This window comes from Helicoverpa zea, chromosome 18, assembly GCF_022581195.2.
Source record: "Helicoverpa zea isolate HzStark_Cry1AcR chromosome 18, ilHelZeax1.1, whole genome shotgun sequence".
Classification (NCBI taxonomy): domain Eukaryota; kingdom Metazoa; phylum Arthropoda; class Insecta; order Lepidoptera; family Noctuidae; genus Helicoverpa; species Helicoverpa zea.
The window spans coordinates 854,870-874,254 of NC_061469.1; the positions used below are offsets into that span (position 1 = coordinate 854,870).

Consider the following 19,385-nt stretch of genomic DNA (forward strand, 5'->3'; position numbering starts at 1 on the left):
CATTCCATGAAATCTTTTGCGAAGCAGAAATTATGTTTAGAACAGAATTATCGATTTTTAAAATTGCAGCTTAAAATCTTATCTTTCTACACGATGATAAAAATATGGCATGGGAGAGTAGACTTTGTATAAGCAAAATGCAAAACGTAAATTCTGGTTGTCAAAAATATGCTTTGACGTGTCTCGTAGGGTTGATTCAATTTTTGTGAGTTTATGTATTTTCTGCGATGATTGCGTATTATTAAGTTTAAATAGTGTGCTAATTATCAATAAGGGTATCATTAAAAATGGATTTTCTAAAGAGCGGTCTGAAGACCGTGCTGGGGGCTCCGGAACCCGGCCATCAACCTTCGGGAGCTGAAATCGTGAGTATTCCAATATTTACTTTCTAGATTTAAAACATACGTTGACCTATTTATAGTTTGCTATGTGGAGTAGCTAATTCTTATCTATATATTGAGCGTAGGCGGGTCCATATGTCTGTAGATTGGTTCAATATTTCAAGAATTTGACAGCACTTATGCTGATGATCTTCATTATATTTACTCCATATAATATTATATTATTGACTAACCTGCTCTGGGAATGCCCTTTTTATCGTTAGTAAAAGAGAATTTACTAGCACCATTCCATTCTTTAAAATTATTATTCATTTTATTCTGGTTCTATTTAATGTCTTATTAAAATTCATCAATTTCACACTTAATTTTCTCGTCAGTACTGGTTGTATAAACTCATTTTTCTTTATCTTGATAGAAATTTAATTACAACCCAGAGTACATAGGAAAGCATAATAATTTAAGTGTTATGAACTTTCCAAGGTAATGTGGATATTACAAACCATAACATAATTGTAATATTATTCTGTCCATTGAATGAATTACAGTATGTTGTTGTAACAACACTTAAATCTATCATTAAACCTACTAAGTACCTAGCTAATTTGTTTAACTTTTTTTAAATCTTAAAATGTTAAATATCTGATTATGTTTTGACAAATTCCAATCATAGTTTGCAAAACTACATCAGGATGGTACTTTCAAAACAAATGCAGTAAACACACTGTATCTTATTCTTTCTAGAAAGTGTCAAGTATCAGTCATACATAAATCTGGATTTTTTAGTTAAAAGGCTAAACATGTATTTTTTAATCCATCATGACATTGATGTCTTTCTTAAGGTTAGTCTAAATTAAATGATTTATTGAGTGAAGATGTGTATCTATGTGATCCAGTTAAATAATTGAAAGAAAGAAAAAAATATTTGTCGAAATGTAGTACAAATATAAGTGTTTTATATTGAATGGAATCTCATACATTCTACTGAATTGGTGTACAAAATTGTGGGGTTTCATGTCACATGAAACTGTATTAAAGAAATATTAATAATTATACTAACAATAAAATATGTTATGAGAAAGAGCTAATTCAGCAATTTTATCTCTGTAACTTGGAATGATGATTAATGCTCAATCCTTCTCCATGTGAGAGGAGGCCTGTGCCCAGCAGTGGGACGATAAAAGGCTGTAACAGTAACAGTAACTTGGAATGATATTTTTCATTACTATTACAGAATGTCTATCGTGAATTATTATTGAAATGTCCCCCAAAGGTGATAATCGTTATACCACAAACATGTTGTCTAACTTTGCTATGTAACTTGATTTGTTATTTATGTGCATTAAGTAAATGAATTCTTTAAACAAAAAAACTTTTAAAAAACTGCCTTGTAAAATAGATACACAAATGATTTTTATGTGTCAGATTCAGTGTTGTGCTGTATTTTAATTAATTACCGCCATTATTATTTAATCTGGAGTATTATTATTATTCTTTACTAGCTGATCCCGCGAACTTCGTATCGTTCAAACCTTCCCTGGACCTCTACACTACAACAAACATTTTAAAACCAAAATCAGATAAATCGGCCCAGCCGTTCTCGAGTTTTAATCAGGCTAACGAACAACAATTCATTTTTATTTATATAGATTGCACACATAAATACATTTGACACACTGAAAACAGAATTTTAATGACTACAATATGAAAAACTTTTTAGTTGGTATGTATTTTTAATTACGTGCTCTAACCAGCATTATAAACATAAAATTGCTTTAGTCAGTGGTTTGATGGTACTATAGCCGTCCTTATTAAATGGGCTGTCTAACACTGGAAGAATTTTCTAAATCAGATCAGTAGTTTACCAGTAGATTAGTGCATTCACGCAAACAAACAAACACATTCTTCAGCTTTATAATATTAGTTGAGTTATATGTATAACTAGCTTTCCGCCCGCGGCTTCGCCCGCGTGGAATTCGGTTATATTGCGGTATAAATCACAACTATAAGAAAACTTCTCATTCCCACGGAAAAATCTAAGAAGCGCGATGTAACGCTGGATACGATGAGCTACAGGTTAAAGCGCGAGATATCATTGCACTTCTTACGTATCTTAAAAAAAACAACGTCACCACGTTTTAAAAAGCTATCATTCCACTTCTTACGTATTTAAAAACACATCGTTACCACGTTTTAAAAACACCCAGCGCCATCTATCGCATACCTCAAGAACGAAATAACTTAACTAATACTTATACCAATTAGTATAGTTCGGCCATTCAGAGAATGCGTTCCTGACACGTCGCGATTGAACTGACGACGTAACTTTGCAATGGCGTTGCAGTTACGATAAAAATATTTTTGCTGGTTGTTTACCGTTTTAACAATTGAGGAGCATTAAAACAACATTATTATATCAATAATCAATGAATGTAGTTACGTCGTCAGTTCAATCGCGACGTGTCAGGAACGCATTCTCTGAATGGCCGAACTATAATTCGTTGAATTATAGTTATTTCAGGATAAATGTAAAAAAAACAGTTAAGACGATAAAACAAATTGTACGTCATCCTTCGGGAATTCCTCATTTTCGAGGATTCATTATCGTATCATTTAGCTTCTAAATTTATATGTTCATATTCGTTTGCAATATATAAGTAGATGTAAAAAAAAACAGTTTAGACGATTAAACAAATTGTACATCATCCCTCGGGAATTCCTCATTTTCGGGGATTCATTATCGTATCATTTAGCTTCTAAATTTACATGTTTATATTCGTTTGCAATATATTACCTTGTTTTAAACGACACACAGCGCCATCTACAATCCATCCATCAAGCAAACAATATTTTTGTTTTCCCTCGGGAATATCTATTTTTTTCGGGATAAAAAGTACCCTATTATTTAATCCGGACTTCTAACTTTACGTCTGCAAAATTTCAAAGCAATCGGTTCAGTAGTTACGGCGTGAAAGCGGAACAAACAAACAAACAAACAAACAAACTCACTTTCCGATTTATAATATTAGTAAGGATTAGTAAGGATAAACATATAACATATAACATAGTAGTTGGGAAAGGTCACTATGTTATTATTGTAAATTGTGATAACTTAGTAATGCTTGTCAGTTGTGAATGTAAACCTTTACAAATAAGTCACAGTACAAGAGAAACTTGATACTCAGTGTTAATTTGAATATCCCAGTGACAACTAATGGGAAATGGTGACAGTATATTTTGTACATTAACATAAATCTAAACTAGTCGCGACCTTGGTATCTATTATTACTTTGAAGGCGAAATCTTCACATTAACAAATAACATAAAATCTGGACATTATTTTATGTACCATTTCATCTTTACTAACATCAAAATACTAAAGACTGTTTGCATGAATGCACCTACTTCAGTAACTACTGGACCAATTTGAAATATTATTTCAGTGTTAACTTGCCCATTTATTTAGAAAGCTTATGTGCCTTTTATCTTAGTATGCGACAATGTTCCAACGGGATGCTGATAAAACCGCTGGTGGAAGCTATTTTAATATATGTATAACTGATAAAATGTCTACCATTACCATACAAGAAGCACTTCTTCTCGTACGATGGATGCCTACAGACTTAAGTACATAGCAGTAATATTCTAAAATTAAAACAAATGTAACTGTTTGCAGGTGGAGCGCCTAGTGGACAGAGTGAACAACTCGACGCTGCTAGAAGACCGGCGCGATGCATGCCGCGCACTCAAAGCCATGTCGCGGACCTACCGCGTCGAGGTCGGCGCTCAGGGGATGGACACTCTTAAACAAGTAAACTTTAATTAGTTCAACAGGGAAATAGAATTTTTGAAATATAAAAACAGATATATTAGTATTAGCAATGAAAAGTCCTTCAAACTATTCTACAACTATTCTAAATTCTTATGAAGGCTCTGCGAATCCAACAGAGTACACGATCTTTTAAAATTGTCATCCATGCAATTTGGTTAGTATATTTATTTTTAGCGTTTCCCACCACTTCATTCAGGGTGGGCGTTTCGAGGGCTGTCTTTTGTAAATTTCTGACGTTCGTAAAGTGCTGTTTTGCAGCCAATTTTGAACAAATGAATTTTCTCTCCTTTCAACAGGTTCTAGAACTAGACCGAGCTGACAACGAGACAATAAACTATGCCTTAGACACGTTAAACAACGTGATGTCGCCGACACAGTTCGAGGAGGAGGAGAACAACCCTCGCGTGCCCATGAACATCGGCGAGCAATTCACTGAAATGTTCATCAAAGATCATCACAACATACAACTGGTGCTGGACCTTCTAGATGAGTACGACTTCAGGGTCCGACTGTCTGCCGTACAACTGCTCACGTCACTACTCACGAACAGACCAAAAGATATACAAGAGATCATCCTCGTTAAACCCATGGGCGTCTCCAAAATGATGGACTTATTAGGAGATACTCGAGAAGTGATCAGAAACGAAACATTACTACTGCTCATAAAACTAACCAAAGCTAACGCGAATATACAAAAGATTGTAGCCTTTGAAAACGCGTTTGATAGATTATTCGAAATAGTTTCCACTGAAGGTTACTCTGATGGAGGTATAATAGTAGAAGACTGTTTACTACTGATGTTGAATTTATTGAAGAACAACAGCAGTAATATAAACTTCTTTAAGGAGGGCAGTTATATACAGAAGATGTTGCCCATGTTTAACACGCCTGATGAGGTTGAGGAGGCGGGGTGGTCACCACAGAAAGTGTCCAATGTTCACTGCATGCTGCTGATAGTCCGAACTTTGGTGTCCCCTAGCAACTCTGCTCAGATAATCTCCAGTTGTCAGAAGATTATGAAGACTGTTGGGTTACTAGATGCGTTATGTAATATCCTGATGTCCAGCGGAGTTCCAGCTGATATTTTGACAGAGACGATTAATACTGTGGGTGAGACGGTGCGGGGTGAGGTGACGAATCAGGAGTTCTTGGGCAACGTGATGGCGCCGTCTAACCCGCCGCGCCCGGCTATAGTGGTGCTACTTATGTCTATGGTGAATGAGAAACAGCCGTTTTCGTTGCGGTGAGTTATCTTTCTTCTATCATCATCAGAATTTTTCATCGTCCTATTGCTGTGCCTTATGTGCTTTCCTTACGTACTCCCTTATATACTCTCCCTATGTACTTCCTTGTGTTCCCTTCTTATATACTCCCTTGTGTACTCCTCTTATATACTCCCTGAAGTACCTGAATAATTAATGCGAATGTATGTATGTTTATGTGAATTTTCAGCAATATCAGATATACGCGCCCACAATTTTTGCTATCGACTGAAGAAGCCCCTGATTAGAATGAGTAGGTAAATTCGACTCCTACAAAGTTAACCAACCAATATTTTTTTCCAGATGTGCGGTCCTATACTGCTTCCAATGCTACTTATACCACAACGAGATGAGTCAAGGCAACCTCGTGCAGACTCTGCTCCCGTCTTCCTCGGACATGTCCAGCCTGACTTCAGGGCAGTTACTCTGCGGAGGCCTCTTCTCCTCTGATGTGCTGTCCAACTGGTTCTCCGCGGTGGCTCTGATGCATGGCCTGATAGATAACCCGATGCAGAAAGAACAGTTGTTAAGGGTGTTGTTGGCAACGAATATTGGAAGCTCTCCGGTGTCGTTGCTGCATCAGTGCACTTTGTTGCTGCAACAGACTACGAAGTTGAAGTCTAAGGTATGTTGTTTGTGGAAATGTTGGTGTTATTAGTTGATTAGTATAGAAGTCTAACTAGTTGTGGAATGCCATTTGCTAATTACGAATATAATCATTATTGTAATGCAGTGTTTCCCAAAGTGGGCGATAACGCCCCCTTGTGGGCGCTGCAGGTCTCAAGGGGGGCGGTAAGAGACCCAGAAAGAAAATAGGGGCATTGTGTAGAGGCCTGGGGGGTGATTTGTAATTTTATTTAGCTAGGAGGCCTCTTAGACAACGACTTGTGAACATCAACTAATATGAATTACAAGATTGCTCAGACTCGGTTCTATATTTCTCTCCACGTAATTCATATATCTGTCCTATTTTACTGAATATAGAAAAAATAAAAATCATGTCAATGTCAATCAGTCGCTCCGTTTCGTAATTAAAGTAGACACAAACAAACAAATAAAAAGGCAACAGACACACTTTCGCATTTTGATAGTTATTAGTACTCGTAGATATCTATCATGTTTTAACAAGTTTTTGTTAAATAACCCGAATTGTGAATTCCTGTATCAGTCGGCTAGTTCAAGTTGTACGACCAGGATGGCACGGGCAGAAGAGACAAGTCACTGAGGGTGCCATTCTAATCTGCAAAGCCTAGGTTCACTTCATTATTCAAATTTTTAACAAAACTACAACAGTGCATGCGCAAACAAGGCATGACGTCGAGGCGGCACTGGAGGGGTGCTAGTCCGGCTGTCACCCCTCTCTTTCTCGTTTATTTATGTTTTTTCCCGGTTTACTTAAATGAATTCCTCAAAGTATTAAAAAAAAAAACAGTTTTTTCAACATTTCTGGTTTATTCTGCGCCCTTTGAGTCAGTCAAAAAATTTTGCGCTCGCTGCACTCGCGCCTTTCACTTAACAGTGACTATTTTCTAATTTCTTTAGGTATCATTGCGTCACAAAAATCAAAAAATTTGCGCTCGCGGCTTCTTCTCTTTGCAGTGTTTTTTTTCCACACTTGTTGAGGTACTTTTGTGCCCCAAAACTAAACAATTTGCGCGGTATTTTTAACTTGTTTTGGTACTTTACTCTTCCAAAACTCAAAAATTTCGCACTCGCGGCGCTCGCGGCTTTTTCACTTGTGACTGGTTTTTATAAAACATGTTTGGGTTCTATTATGTCCCAAAACTCAAAAATTACGGGCTCGCTTCGCTAGCGCTTCAAAAGTTTGCAGTGATCTGTCTCCGGTTTCTTTATGAGGCAAAAAGCACCATGAATGACCATATTGCACCATATTTTGTCGTTTTTTTGGGGGGTGCTCAGTAGGTAGTCCGCCCCGGTTGCCACCCGATGCTACGCCGCCACTGTAAGAGTCAACTTGAGACCTAAGCGCCGCGGTATGTTACCTACCTGCGCTCAGGTTTCAAGTTGCGGGTTATAGTAAAAGTTTCGTTTAGAACTCTCCGTTAATAAACATATATATGTCACAATAATTAATTAATTTAATTTGAAGTTATAGTGGTTTTTAAATAGGTGAAAAAATGGGGGGCGCTAAAAAAAATATTTATTCTCAAAGTGGGCAGTAGACAAAATAAGTTTGGGAACCACTGTTGTAATGGTTCTACTCATTAATTGAATTTTAATAAATTCTTAGGTACCCTTTTTGGAAGTCCTGTAATAAGAAACTTAATTTTGTTTATGGTATTACAGCTTTTTAATATGGATAATATTTCTTACAGATAATTTTTGTGTGTAAAAGTTCCTTGTTCCTAATGTCTCCGAAACTAGGTTCTATACCCATTTGAAATTTTTTTAAAAATTCTACTGTTGGAAAGCCACACTATGTCCTGACATTACATTATAGGCATTACATACCCAATTTATTTTCCGCATATAGGAAGTAATTTCCATGGGACCCGTTGTTAACACCTAGATTTTATCAAAAGCCAAATCTAGGTCTTATCTAAGGGTATTTTCCTCCTAGGTGGCCCTGCTAATGCTGCTATCAGTCTGGATGAGCTACTGCGGGGCGGCCGTGGCCGCCTTCCTGCGCGCGGCGGGCGGCGTGGCGTGGCTGGTGGCGCAGACCTGCGCCTCGGACCACGACGACAACGAGTCGCTGCTGCAGGGCCTGTCCGCCTTCCTGCTGGCCATCTGTATACACTTCAATGATGATACCGTGGAGAATTATTCTAAGGTCAGTTTTGATAGTGAATTTTCCTGTTTTTTTTTTTTTTAATTTAGTTAAATGTAAGTTAAACTGCTGTCAAATATTGAACAGCCCCTTGAACTGCTTGAATGCCCCTAATAAGAGAACAATAGAAAATCAATTGTGTCTGCGTGGATCCGCACGACCGGCATTTAAGGGGCTAAACATATACCTACTACTATAATTTTCACAATATTTATAATGGGGAAATGTGATGAAATGCGATAAACAGAATATCATACAAATCACCGTGCCGTGGATAAGATCCATCTCTAGAACTTTACCCTAGTTCCCACAAAAGTCAATGACGATCTGCAACTAAATTCCGAACACATGCGTGAAGCTCATACCCCACCCACATCTCCACCGCATATGATTTCCGCCATGTTTGGCGTACTTCAACTACATTTGCCTATGTTCATGTCTCCAGGAATCCCTCCGCCAGTTGCTAACAAAGCGCATCGGCATGGAGGTATTCACGTCGAAGCTATCGGAGGTGGGTCGTCACGAGCAGTACGCGTCGGCCGCCAAGCACCCGCAGCTCCGCGCCAAGGTGCCGCACGACGTGCTGCTGGACTACGAGTTCTGCCGACTCTTCAAGCTGGTGGAGAGTGAGTATCAGGCATATACATCCTCACAAACTTTACCCTTTAGATATCTTGAAACAGCGGTAATAGGGTCACGTTGACGCCACTAGACCCGTTAGAGCGTTCTCACATTATCCGATCGATGGCTGACGGGCGTCCGATGGCGCTGCCAGCATATCAGTGTCGGTTCCGATATCCGATATCGGGACTGACAATATGAAAGACAAGTACATATTTTATACATTTACGTACCCCGATATCCTAACATAGTTGCAAAAAAGGCTCGGAGGTTGACGTATCCCGATATCGGATCGGCGTCTGACACCGACATCGGATCGGATAATGTGAAAATGTTTTTAGGTTCGGTACCTATTGAAAAGTAGTTAGCCTGTAGTGCGCATAGTTGAGTATATCATGTTGCTCTGCATTGCTCAGACATTCATAGCATGCGTATGTATAGTACAGTGAAGTGGGCTTCTTATTTTATCTCTAGCAAACCCTCCACATTGGGACAGCTGGCCGTTCCCTTATGTCACTTCCTCTTATTTAACACCATCACCATATTCAAATTCCAGGTGTCCTAATCCAGAGCCTAACAGAGGTCAAGCAGCAGAACGGTGGCGGGTCTGGTGCTGCCGGGCGAGGGTCCCCGGAGAGCGGGTCGCTGGAGCAGTACAAGTCGCTCATCCGGCAGCAGGACGCGCGGCTGCAGGAGCTCATGGCGCAGCTCGAGGGGCTGCTGCAGCACAACCAGTCACTGCAGGTGATAATAAGTAGAACATACCAAGTGCTGGAATATTTTTAAGTAGTCAGCCAGGAGCAGATCCAGTCGTTTTTTGGTTGGAAATCATCAAATGACCCCTCTCGCTGTGGGTGCAGTGTCGGTCTCTTACTGACTAAAACCCACCATGTACCTTCTTGAGCCTTTCATGTAGCAGGATCGCGGATATTCGCAAGATCCATCCCTGCTGCTCTCAAAAAAGGTTGTACACACTTCCGTAAACTGCCTTTGGTATACTACGCTACTACGAACTCTCCTATAAACTGCTTTATGCAATATCTCTATACACTCCTCTATATACTTTCGTTATACACTATTTTACTACCTCTATGTACTTCCTTAATCTATTATATACTCTCCCTATATACCTACTCATCTTACATCTTGCTATGTTCTTTCTTTTGTACACTCCTCCTATGTACTCCTCTCCTGGTAGCTCACGTTTTCAATAAACACAAAATCCCTATTACCAATAATCTGGACTGACAAACTCACTTTTGAACCTCTTAATAAATTTTTCATTGATTTCGACGATTTTAAATACTTAATACATAAATTAGTGTACATGTTTACTTCCAGAGCGCGCTCAACGACTCCCTATCAGCAAATTCGCACTTAAAAGACGAAAACACACTTCTGAAGGCACAAGTATCGGCTGCCAACTCCTTGCCGAGCCAGGCACCTCCTCCCCCGACCTTCGACGAGTCCAGGGTCCAGGATTACGAAGCCAGGATCCAAGGGTTGGCAGCCGAGGTCACCAGACTGACAACAGAATTGAAGACTAGTCAGGACGGACAGAAGAATCTGAGTGAAGAGTTGGAGAGGGTCAGAAAAGATCAGGACGATTTGTTGGAGCTATTGGCTGATCAGGTTTGTGATTTTTGTGTTACCTAAATTATCTTTTGATATGACAAAAAAATATAATATCATAATATGTGGTTGAATTGAGATTATTGAGAAACTGCTACTTTTTTAATGTTGGTAAAAAAAGGCAAATTCATAGTTTGGCTGCTTTCCTACTTTCCAATTATGAGGTCAACTTCCACTCTAATTAGTAATTGTATGAAGGGAATAAGTTTTTCACATGGAACTACTGCCCGGTTTTACCTTCAGAATCCAGTTACTACGTTACATACCAAAGTAAAAGTTCCCGAATGTTAGTTTTTTGAAATAGTTCAAATTGTAGCAATTAACTATTAAATTAAAGCTGTTTTTACATGGTAGCCAATGTAATCCAAACTCTTTTAAACTAAAACTACTGAATTTTGTATTAATTCATACTCAAATATTGACTTTCCTCTTTTCCAGGACATAAAACTAAGCGACTACAAAATGCGTCTCCTGTCCCTGGGGCACCCGGTGGAGGAGGACGTGGCGCCGTCACCCGCACAGCCCCCCCGGCCCACGTGATACACCCGCGCCGCCCGGCGACGCCCGCAGCCGACACATTACACGTTACGTACACTAGTGTAATGCTCAACTGAGCTGCTATTGCGAGACTACTGCCAGTAGATAAATATATTGTCACTGTTCAAATACTATAAGAACTGGTACATATTTTTGAGTGGGTAGTTGTTTGAATACAAGGGTGCGTCTACATGGTGCATGTAACTGCAGCAAGTTATCATGCGCAAGTGACAAGAGCACGCGGGTGGGTATTTTGCTTTGGAACATGCGCGAGTCGCTAGACCCGCAAGTTTTTAAAATGCATGTAACTTGCGCATGTGCCTTAATATGCACAAGCTACTTGCACCGTGTAGATGCACCCTTACTATTTGTAATAACCTAGTAGCTTTTTGAGACCGCAAGATGAGATATAAGCTATTATAAGTAGCAGGTGGTATTATGAACATTGACTTATTAGACAAAGAAAAATATATCTTTATCTTACAGAATTAGGTCATTTGTCAATATTATTCTATAGGTAGAATTTGTTTTGACGAGTGAAACCAGCATGTACAGGATAATGAGTGCTTAATTTATTTATAAAATTATATTATAATTCGAGTTTTGTTTGAAGGTGACAATATTGTTTTAGTTAGAGTAACACAAGCTTTATCTCGCACTAAGCTAGTTTAGAAGCAGCCTCAGTTGAGCAATACAAAACAAATATTTAATATATTTCAGTAATATATTGCGACATTGTAAGATTTTGTGATTCGAATGTAAAAATGTATGAAATATAATGTTACAAGTATTTTGTTGGTAATATTCATTTTTATTACCCTTCTTTTAACTTGCAAAAGAGCACAGAAAACTAAATACATGTTGTATTTAGGACAGTATTCGATTTCGGGTTTTGGAGCATCGTCTTTTGAAAATAAACACAAAAGCGAGTTTCATGAAAACATTTAATACATTTCAAACGTCACTGCATCAAGATATACTTACGATTACAATAAATATTTGTCTATCTACATTTATTTACTATTAACAGTCTCATTTACATGATTATTCACAAATAATGTCTTTTTGAGAATCGTAGAGGCGAACGTTATCATGATTTTAGTTTGAAAATTGGTGTGTGTGAGGAATGGCATAAGCTGTGATATAGTATGTGTATCTTTTGTAAATATTAATATAGATTGAATAATTTTTATAACTTTTTCTGTAATATAATATTATCTCTCTCTCAAGCTATATACTTTTATAATACAGTGTTATGATAAAGATAAATATTAAGAGGGACCCTTATAACTAGACATGCGGGAATGTGTTAAATGCTCGAGACAACCACGATAGGTAATAGCTAAAGCTTTTAGATATAGTTTACGAACTAATTAGGGATTAATGACTATCTGTAGGAAAAATAACAAGCCTTTTCCTAGCTCACAGCAATTATGGGTGAGTTGCGCAATTTAACTGTAGCATTAACCAAACCAGAACCGCATTGTGAAAGGAGGAGATTTGACAACTTGAAATAGCTTGGATATCATTATAGTTAAATGGTGCAACCCACAAATATACACTCTTTTGCAAAGAAAGCGGGCACCTATGCAAAATCTTGGTTTTAAGGACTTTACATGCATTTGAAAGGGTTTTAATAACGGTAGGATGTTACTAGCATCAAAAGAGTTATCCAGGCATGCGTGAGAGTATATTCTAAATTTGAATTTTGGAGAAATGCTAAGAAACTGGTTAAACCTTGCTCGGGACTAATTCCTGGTAGAAAGTTCGTCGGTGTTTTGAAAAGTTTTTGACGTGATTTTCAGAAAACTGATAATGCAGTTTTAATTTATAATTAATGGACCTTTCTTGTACATCAAAACATTTTTTAAGAACTATGCGTCTTTGATAAAATTTTCACCTGCTCTAAATGGTCTATAATGATGGTTAATGGTAATGGTAAGGGTTGCGATATTTTTGTGTAAAGCGTTCTATTGTTTAGATATTGTTCTCACGCGGTTTAAAATATCCCTTTCTCATAAATAAACACAATTTAGAGGAGATGGATGGAGATGGAGATGTTTCTTAAGAAATTAGCAGGTAGCCAATTATTGTTAATGATTTAAGCAGGAAAGTTCTGTAGATACAGGAAAACCTCGGCGCAAGCAAGTTTATTTAACGAAATGTCCGTTTGATGAAAACACGTTATTTGAACGCTCAGACTCATAGATCTTCAGAGGTCTACGGGGTTTCCCCAGAGGCGAGGTTGTTTAAAAATCAGTGATTACGAGACCTTAAGACCTAATGCTTACAGTCTATCCGTTATTTTCTGTATTTTGTAGAATTTCAAGATTTTTCAAAATGTCAAAGTATGATAGGAGATGAGTTGTGATTGGCACTGCTAACTTTAAATTGGTTTTGTCGCAGCCCAAAGTACTGAGACTCCTCTAAATTGTATTTATTTATGAGAAAGGGATATTTTAAACCACGTGAGAACAATATCTAAACAATAAAACGCTATACACCAAAATACCGAAACTCTTAACATTGCCATTAACCATCATTGTAGACCATTTAAAGCAGGTGACAATTTTATCAAAGACGCATAGTTCTTAAAAAATGTTTTGATGTACAAGAAAGGTCCATTAATTATAAATTAAAACTGCATATCAGTTTTCTGAAAATCACGTCAAAAACTTTTCAAAACGCCGCCGAACTTTCTACCAAGAATTAGTTCCAAGCAAGGTTTAACCAGTTTCTTAGCATTTCTCCAAAATTCAAATTTTGAATATACTCTCACGCATGCCTGGATAACTCTTCTGATGCTAGTAACATCCTACAGTTATTAAAACCCTTTCAAATGCATGTAAAGTCCTTAAAACCAAGATTTCGCATAGGTGCCTGCTTTTTTTGCAAAAGAGTTTATGTGAAACATTATTGCTATTTTAATATAGTAAACTGTAGTTCTAAATGTATTATGATTTTAAGTATAGCTGTTAATAAAATAGTAGTAGCATGATTTGAGATTATTGTGACCTAATCAATTGATATTTTTGTGATGAATGGAAATATACTTTAGTTCATTATAATCTACTTGGAGTTACACTTGATTGATGATTTCATTACATAAAAGTCGTGACTTTTAACAGCCAAATAGGTAGGCCATTAATAAATTATTTCATAGTCAAATAATTATTCTTAGTTTTTATATCATTTGTTATTTTGATACATATTGTGATACAAAAATCAACATACCTACTCTTTATTTTCAAATAAAATGCAGCAAAAATCGAAATACCAGCACTTGGAAAATTGTCAATGATGGTAGACAATCACATTGTATACAGTCAAATACAACCCAGAGTACATAAAACGCTCTACTACAATAATGATGATTATATACAACATTTAACCTTCAACAATTACAATTACATACATTTTAAGTTCAAGTTCTCACCAAACTTTTTGACCGCCGCTTTTAGAATTCAGTAGATGGCGTACGTGACTAAAGTGACTCACACGTGCTCGCAAAATTATATGTGAGCCGCCAAAAAGTTTGACGAAAACCTACAAATCGCGTATAGCATCAGTAACAACGCACAATTGTCTCGCCACATGGATACAGGAGTGAGTGTAGGGCTAGGTGACATAGAAGTAGACACCGACACACAGCAGTATGCCGAGGACTAGGAAGACCATGATGAGGATGAACCGGTCCTGCAGGGCGCGCATTATCATCGTGTTCATCAGACGGGTGGAACGGTTCAGTTGCTCGTCTGTTTCGCGGAGCTGTGGAAGGTTTTTCTTAAATTAGAATAGAATTCAAATAGTTTTGTCGCTTCTGAAATAACCATTCGAGGCTCTATGCATGTTTTTATTATAGTGCAACTTTTCTAAGTTTGTATGTAGGTACTTTCTTTAGGCACCAAGGATTGTGTTTCGGATGGCACGCTACTGTAGGTCTCGACTGCCATTGAACATTCTTGGCAGTCGTTACGGGTAGTCAGATGCCAGTAAGTCCGACAGCAGTCTAACCAAGGGGTATTGGGTTGCCCGAGTAACTGGGATGAAGAGTACTCTGCTGAATCCGGTTAAACTGGAAGCCGACCCCAACATAGTTGGAACGAGGCTCGGAAGATGATATTGTAGATATAGTAACTGACTTACCCTGCCCCTAGACCTCTGTATGGTCTCCCGCTGCAGGTTGAGGTCCTGCAGCACGGCGGCGCCGATCTGTTCAGTCTCCAGCACCACGCGGTACCCGTCAGTCAGCGCTAGGCCTGTTCGCTCTAAACGCTCCGTGTTGTCGTAGATATAGTAAGCGACTCACCCTGCCTCTAGACCTCTGAATTGTCTCTCGCTGTAGATTGAGGTCCTGCAGCACGGCGGCGCCGATCTGTTCAGTCTCCAGCACCACGCGGTAGCCGTCGGTCAGTGCTCGGCCTGTTCGCTCTAGACGCTCCGTGTTGTCGAGCAGCTTGCGATGCTGCTCCTGAGCGCCGCTCCAGTCGTCGTAGACTTCGTCGTTGTCGGCGTTGTCTGGGGTATTAAATAGTCTATTTTGGATTAGCTATTTCACCCGCGCCCCGGATAATTGTGTATGCCTACTAGCTGTTTTCCCGCGCTATCTTTCGCGTCCCGAGGGGACCCCAACGGCCCTATGTTCACAGGGGATAGTCTGGCTTCCCAACTATGGACGAATTTTTCAAATTGGTTCAATAGTTGCGTTTGTATGTTTCAGTAAACATACAAACCCAAATGGCATTTATTGCATTGATTACATATCATAATGTAAAACGAGCCTAGTAACAACACGTAACAAAATCTTATATTGTGACATCTGATAAAAGCATCGTTAGAAATGAAAGAAAACCTGGCGTCGGGTATCCGATACCTCGCAGTAGATGAGTTTGTTTACTCTTGATACTAAGCCCGTATTGCAGGCAATCCTATTTCATTTGCTATTCGCAGTGGCGGCCCTAGGGGTGTGCGAACTGTGCCATCGCACAGGGCCTCGCGCTTGGGGGGGCCTCGCGCTACGACCCACACTAATATAAAAAAAAAATTAGAAGATATTTATCTGGTCCAAGAAAAAAAATGTGCATGTTTTCTTTATTTCTAATTCATCCTGCGTTTACTTTTTGAGTCCTCAATTTAACAAAAAGTTGGAACACCAAAGTAACAAAAACAACTGGCTCTCGATCCAGTCACGGATTCTTTTTATTTGTGCTTTGAGAGTCCTTAAACAAACAATTTTAAAAAATTCGCGCTCGCTACGCTCGCGGCTGTTCACTTGGTGCCCAGTGCCTTCCCTTCTAACTTGATTAGAGTACTTTTATGTCCCAAAACTCAAAAATTTTCGCGCTCGCTGCGCTCGCGGGTGCTTTCCTTTCCACTTGTTTTATTTTTTCATCCTTTTTTAGCCGAACCTAGAAGGTAGCGCCGTTTATTAACAAGAAAATAACTCCTAGTTTCCGTATGAACTTTCTTATTTACGACGCAACGTTCGAACTACTTAAGTTACAATCTTTCAATACATAGGGGGCGCTTGGGTCATGATTGCACCCGGGCGCTACATGAGCCAGAGACGGCCCTGAATCAGTTATACGAAGAGCTGAATATTATCTCGGTGCTGAAATGTATATTAGAAAATAATTTAACTGAAATTAATCCCACTACCGAAATAGTCTTGAGAATTCGAATAATAAAATAATAATATCGAAAAAGCAGTTTTCGAGGCTTAACATTTTTAAAACTTAAGGAATTCAATGACACAAGATCGACTTTCAGCCCTTGCTATTCTTTCGATCGAAAATGACGTTGCTCATTCATTCGATTATTCTGCTTTAATTAAAGATTTTAGTTTAATATTTGTTAATTTTGTGATTCTTTAAATATGAACTGTAGTAAAAATATTTTTTTTATAATTAGTTTAACTTAGCATTTCTCCTCAAACATGACGATTAGCTAAATGAAAACGCTAGCTTACTCTCTTCACTTTGGACAAAGGGCCTCGCATAGACTTGCCGCACGTAGCCTCGCAATGGCTAGGGCCGCCGCTGGCTATTCGCTAGCATGACAAAGTACCATTGCACCTTTTTATATTACTGTTATATATTATTTATTTTATATTATTGATATATTTTATGTGGACTTCTTCTGAGTACACTACCTAAATCCAAAATAGTTTAACGATTTTAAGTTCGGCTGTTTGGTTACAAAATTCACAACTGTGCAGCGAATTCATCCATTTACTTTGAAAGTAGTATACATTGGCTTACATTGCTGTCCCCCACTGTTGACGACAGAGCGGTATTCATCTCTGACGCGCTGAAGCTCGGCGCGGTAGGCCGCCACGCGCGACCCCGCGCCCGCGCCTCGAGACTCCAGCTCCAATTGTTCCAGCTGTAATCATAATTATATTTAATTGACGCTGACTGTGGCTGTCATTGAATATCGTTGGCAGTTGTTACAGTAAAATAGGGGTATTGGGCTGCCCGCATAACTGGGTTAAGGAGGTCAGATAGAGCAGTCACTCCGTTTAAAACACTAGTACACGGCTACATCATCAGCTACATTGTTAGGAAAAGGCTCAAAAGATGAAGATGATATTTCTTTAACGAAAGAGTTTTTCGTGACAAGATAGTTTATTTATCCAAAACATGAGTATGCTGTGCAGTACAAAAGTTTGTAAAGCAAGGTGTTACATAAAATACATGTAGTGGATGTTTTGCACACCAGGATGTACATAGTTCTTGAAGATGGCTAAGCTATCTTCAGAAGGTACCAAAATAACTGTACCATCACACATTATAGTGACCTTTTCATTTTAATGTGTTCCCAGAGCCGGTGGTGCATAAAAAAATTGGCATATCTTAGAACCACAACAAAAGAAAAGGTTAGCAATTGCTGCTAATTTTACTTTCACCAATTATGACATTTTTAAAGCGGTCTTAAATAAAATACAAGGGAAAACCTTGAGAGCGAAAAACAGTAATAGAAAATTGAAAAACAGTATTTAGTTATCAAATAACTTAATAACTAGGAAGTATGTAAAATTTAATGAGTGTATTAACAAAAAAACATTCTTGTGATAAGTTATCAGTTGTACATTACTTAATGTATACATACAATCAAGATTTATTTAGCTTTTAAATACTTGTAGCATAAATGGAGTTTCTAGTGCATTCTCTTTTATGGGACTTTTCAAGAGAAGTACCTAAATTGGTTTCTCTTAAATTCTAGAATATTTATGATTCCTCTACTGTGAATAATTTTATACATACCAAATCATTTGCTTCCTCAAAATTTGCTTGAATTTCTCGTGTTAACTGGTCACGATTGTCTGTAAAGTGTAAGAGTGATTCTTCAATTAGTTTCTGCTCAATTATTTCTTAATATATTATGTTAGCCCACTTATTAGAGACTTTACTTTTTCTTAGCTAGTATTTAGAGTACCGGTCCGTTATTAATCTTGCTACATTTCTTCGAAAATTTCATCATAAACAGTTCAGTCCTTCACATTGCAGCAAAGTAGTCATGACAAGTTATGATAAACACTTTTAATCCCTACATTCTTCAGAAATATTAATAGGCTGCAATCTTCAAAACGCAATATTATACATAACTGTACTTTTAATGTTTATTTTAAGAAGATAACAATGATATTATTTTTATCACAATAACACTTACCTTCAGTGCCCGACTTTAGGCGTCCTATTTTAGCGGTAATGTCTGCAGTAAGTACTGAGTACTGTTGTTCGTATGATTGAATTAATGTAGCCATTTTTATAACCAACCATTAAATGCTACATTAATCAATAAATTTATTTTTTCATTAAAACACGTAACACGCTCGTAAAAGCGACAACATGACGTGACGGATAGAGCTATTTGACATTACTGACGTGACTGACTACACACTACATTGACATGACAGTGACGCAAGTGACGTGACGATTGCAGAGACTGACAGTAGGTGTGCACGTTTTTTTCGTGACATTTCCTGTCCCTATAGTTATATGTCAATGTTGCAGATGAAACTTGTCTTTGGATGTGAATGATAAGCATAGATGTTACGTGAATGCACGAATGATTTTACCTCAACTTTTCAAAAATAATAAATAATTCACTAATTTTCTAGTCTAGCCAAGGATAGAGCTCAAGCTTTGAGACTGTAGATAGAGTCTAGACTAGATCATCTTCCGTCTAAGTACTTTAAAAACTTAGAAATATCTCAGCATGTATACAAAACTTATCGTTTTTCTATAGAACTTTTAAATATCCATGTATAAAGTTGTAACTAAACGCCTAACTATGTATCTGGGTAAACTGAATTACTGAAGTACTAATTTTAATTAGCCAAAACAATGGAATGGTAAAAATATAACTCA

At 37.9% G+C, this 19,385-nt stretch overlaps 2 protein-coding genes across 3 annotated transcripts; one reads left to right on the top strand and one right to left on the bottom strand.

Annotated features, from left to right (window-relative positions):
• The first annotated feature begins 45 nt into the window (after positions 1 to 45).
• LOC124638781 (general vesicular transport factor p115) lies at positions 46 to 11,803 on the top strand. Of its 2 annotated transcripts, none has more exons than XM_047175876.1 (9): positions 46 to 365; positions 4,015 to 4,149; positions 4,467 to 5,413; positions 5,736 to 6,057; positions 8,014 to 8,226; positions 8,669 to 8,849; positions 9,401 to 9,588; positions 10,186 to 10,476; positions 10,915 to 11,803. In XM_047175876.1, the coding sequence occupies exons 1-9, from the start codon at positions 288 to 290 to the stop codon at positions 11,014 to 11,016; spliced, it is 2,457 nt and encodes an 818-aa protein (XP_047031832.1). In that variant the 5' UTR covers positions 46 to 287; the 3' UTR covers positions 11,017 to 11,803. The 2 variants fall into 2 exon arrangements, with proteins under 2 accessions (XP_047031832.1, XP_047031833.1); XM_047175877.1 differs by lacking the exon at positions 46 to 365 and adding an exon at positions 3,476 to 3,562.
• Positions 11,804 to 11,939: 136 nt separating this feature from the next.
• Positions 11,940 to 18,898, bottom strand: LOC124638782 (vesicle transport through interaction with t-SNAREs homolog 1A). Its single transcript, XM_047175878.1, has 5 exons — positions 18,685 to 18,898; positions 18,279 to 18,337; positions 17,274 to 17,397; positions 15,323 to 15,531; positions 11,940 to 14,781 (listed from the first exon to the last, which is right to left on the bottom strand). Exons 1-5 carry the CDS (start codon positions 18,776 to 18,778, stop codon positions 14,632 to 14,634), a joined length of 636 nt encoding a protein of 211 aa, XP_047031834.1. The 5' UTR covers positions 18,779 to 18,898; the 3' UTR covers positions 11,940 to 14,631.
• Between the last annotated feature and the right edge of the window lie 487 nt (positions 18,899 to 19,385).

Coding starts and splice junctions, on each gene's coding strand:
- LOC124638781 (XM_047175876.1), top strand. CDS start 288: ATGGATTTTCTAAAGAGCGGTCTGAAGACCGTGCTGGGGGCTCCGGAA. Junction 5,414..5,735: donor AAACAGCCGTTTTCGTTGCG/GTGAGTTATCTT, acceptor ATTTTTTTCCAG/ATGTGCGGTCCTATACTGCT. Junction 9,589..10,185: donor AGCACAACCAGTCACTGCAG/GTGATAATAAGT, acceptor GTTTACTTCCAG/AGCGCGCTCAACGACTCCCT.
- LOC124638782 (XM_047175878.1), bottom strand. CDS start 18,778: ATGGCTACATTAATTCAATCATACGAACAACAGTACTCAGTACTTACT. Junction 18,338..18,684: donor CCTAAAGTCGGGCACTGAAG/GTAAGTGTTATT, acceptor TACACTTTACAG/ACAATCGTGACCAGTTAACA. Junction 17,398..18,278: donor TTGAGGAAGCAAATGATTTG/GTATGTATAAAA, acceptor TTATGATTACAG/CTGGAACAATTGGAGCTGGA.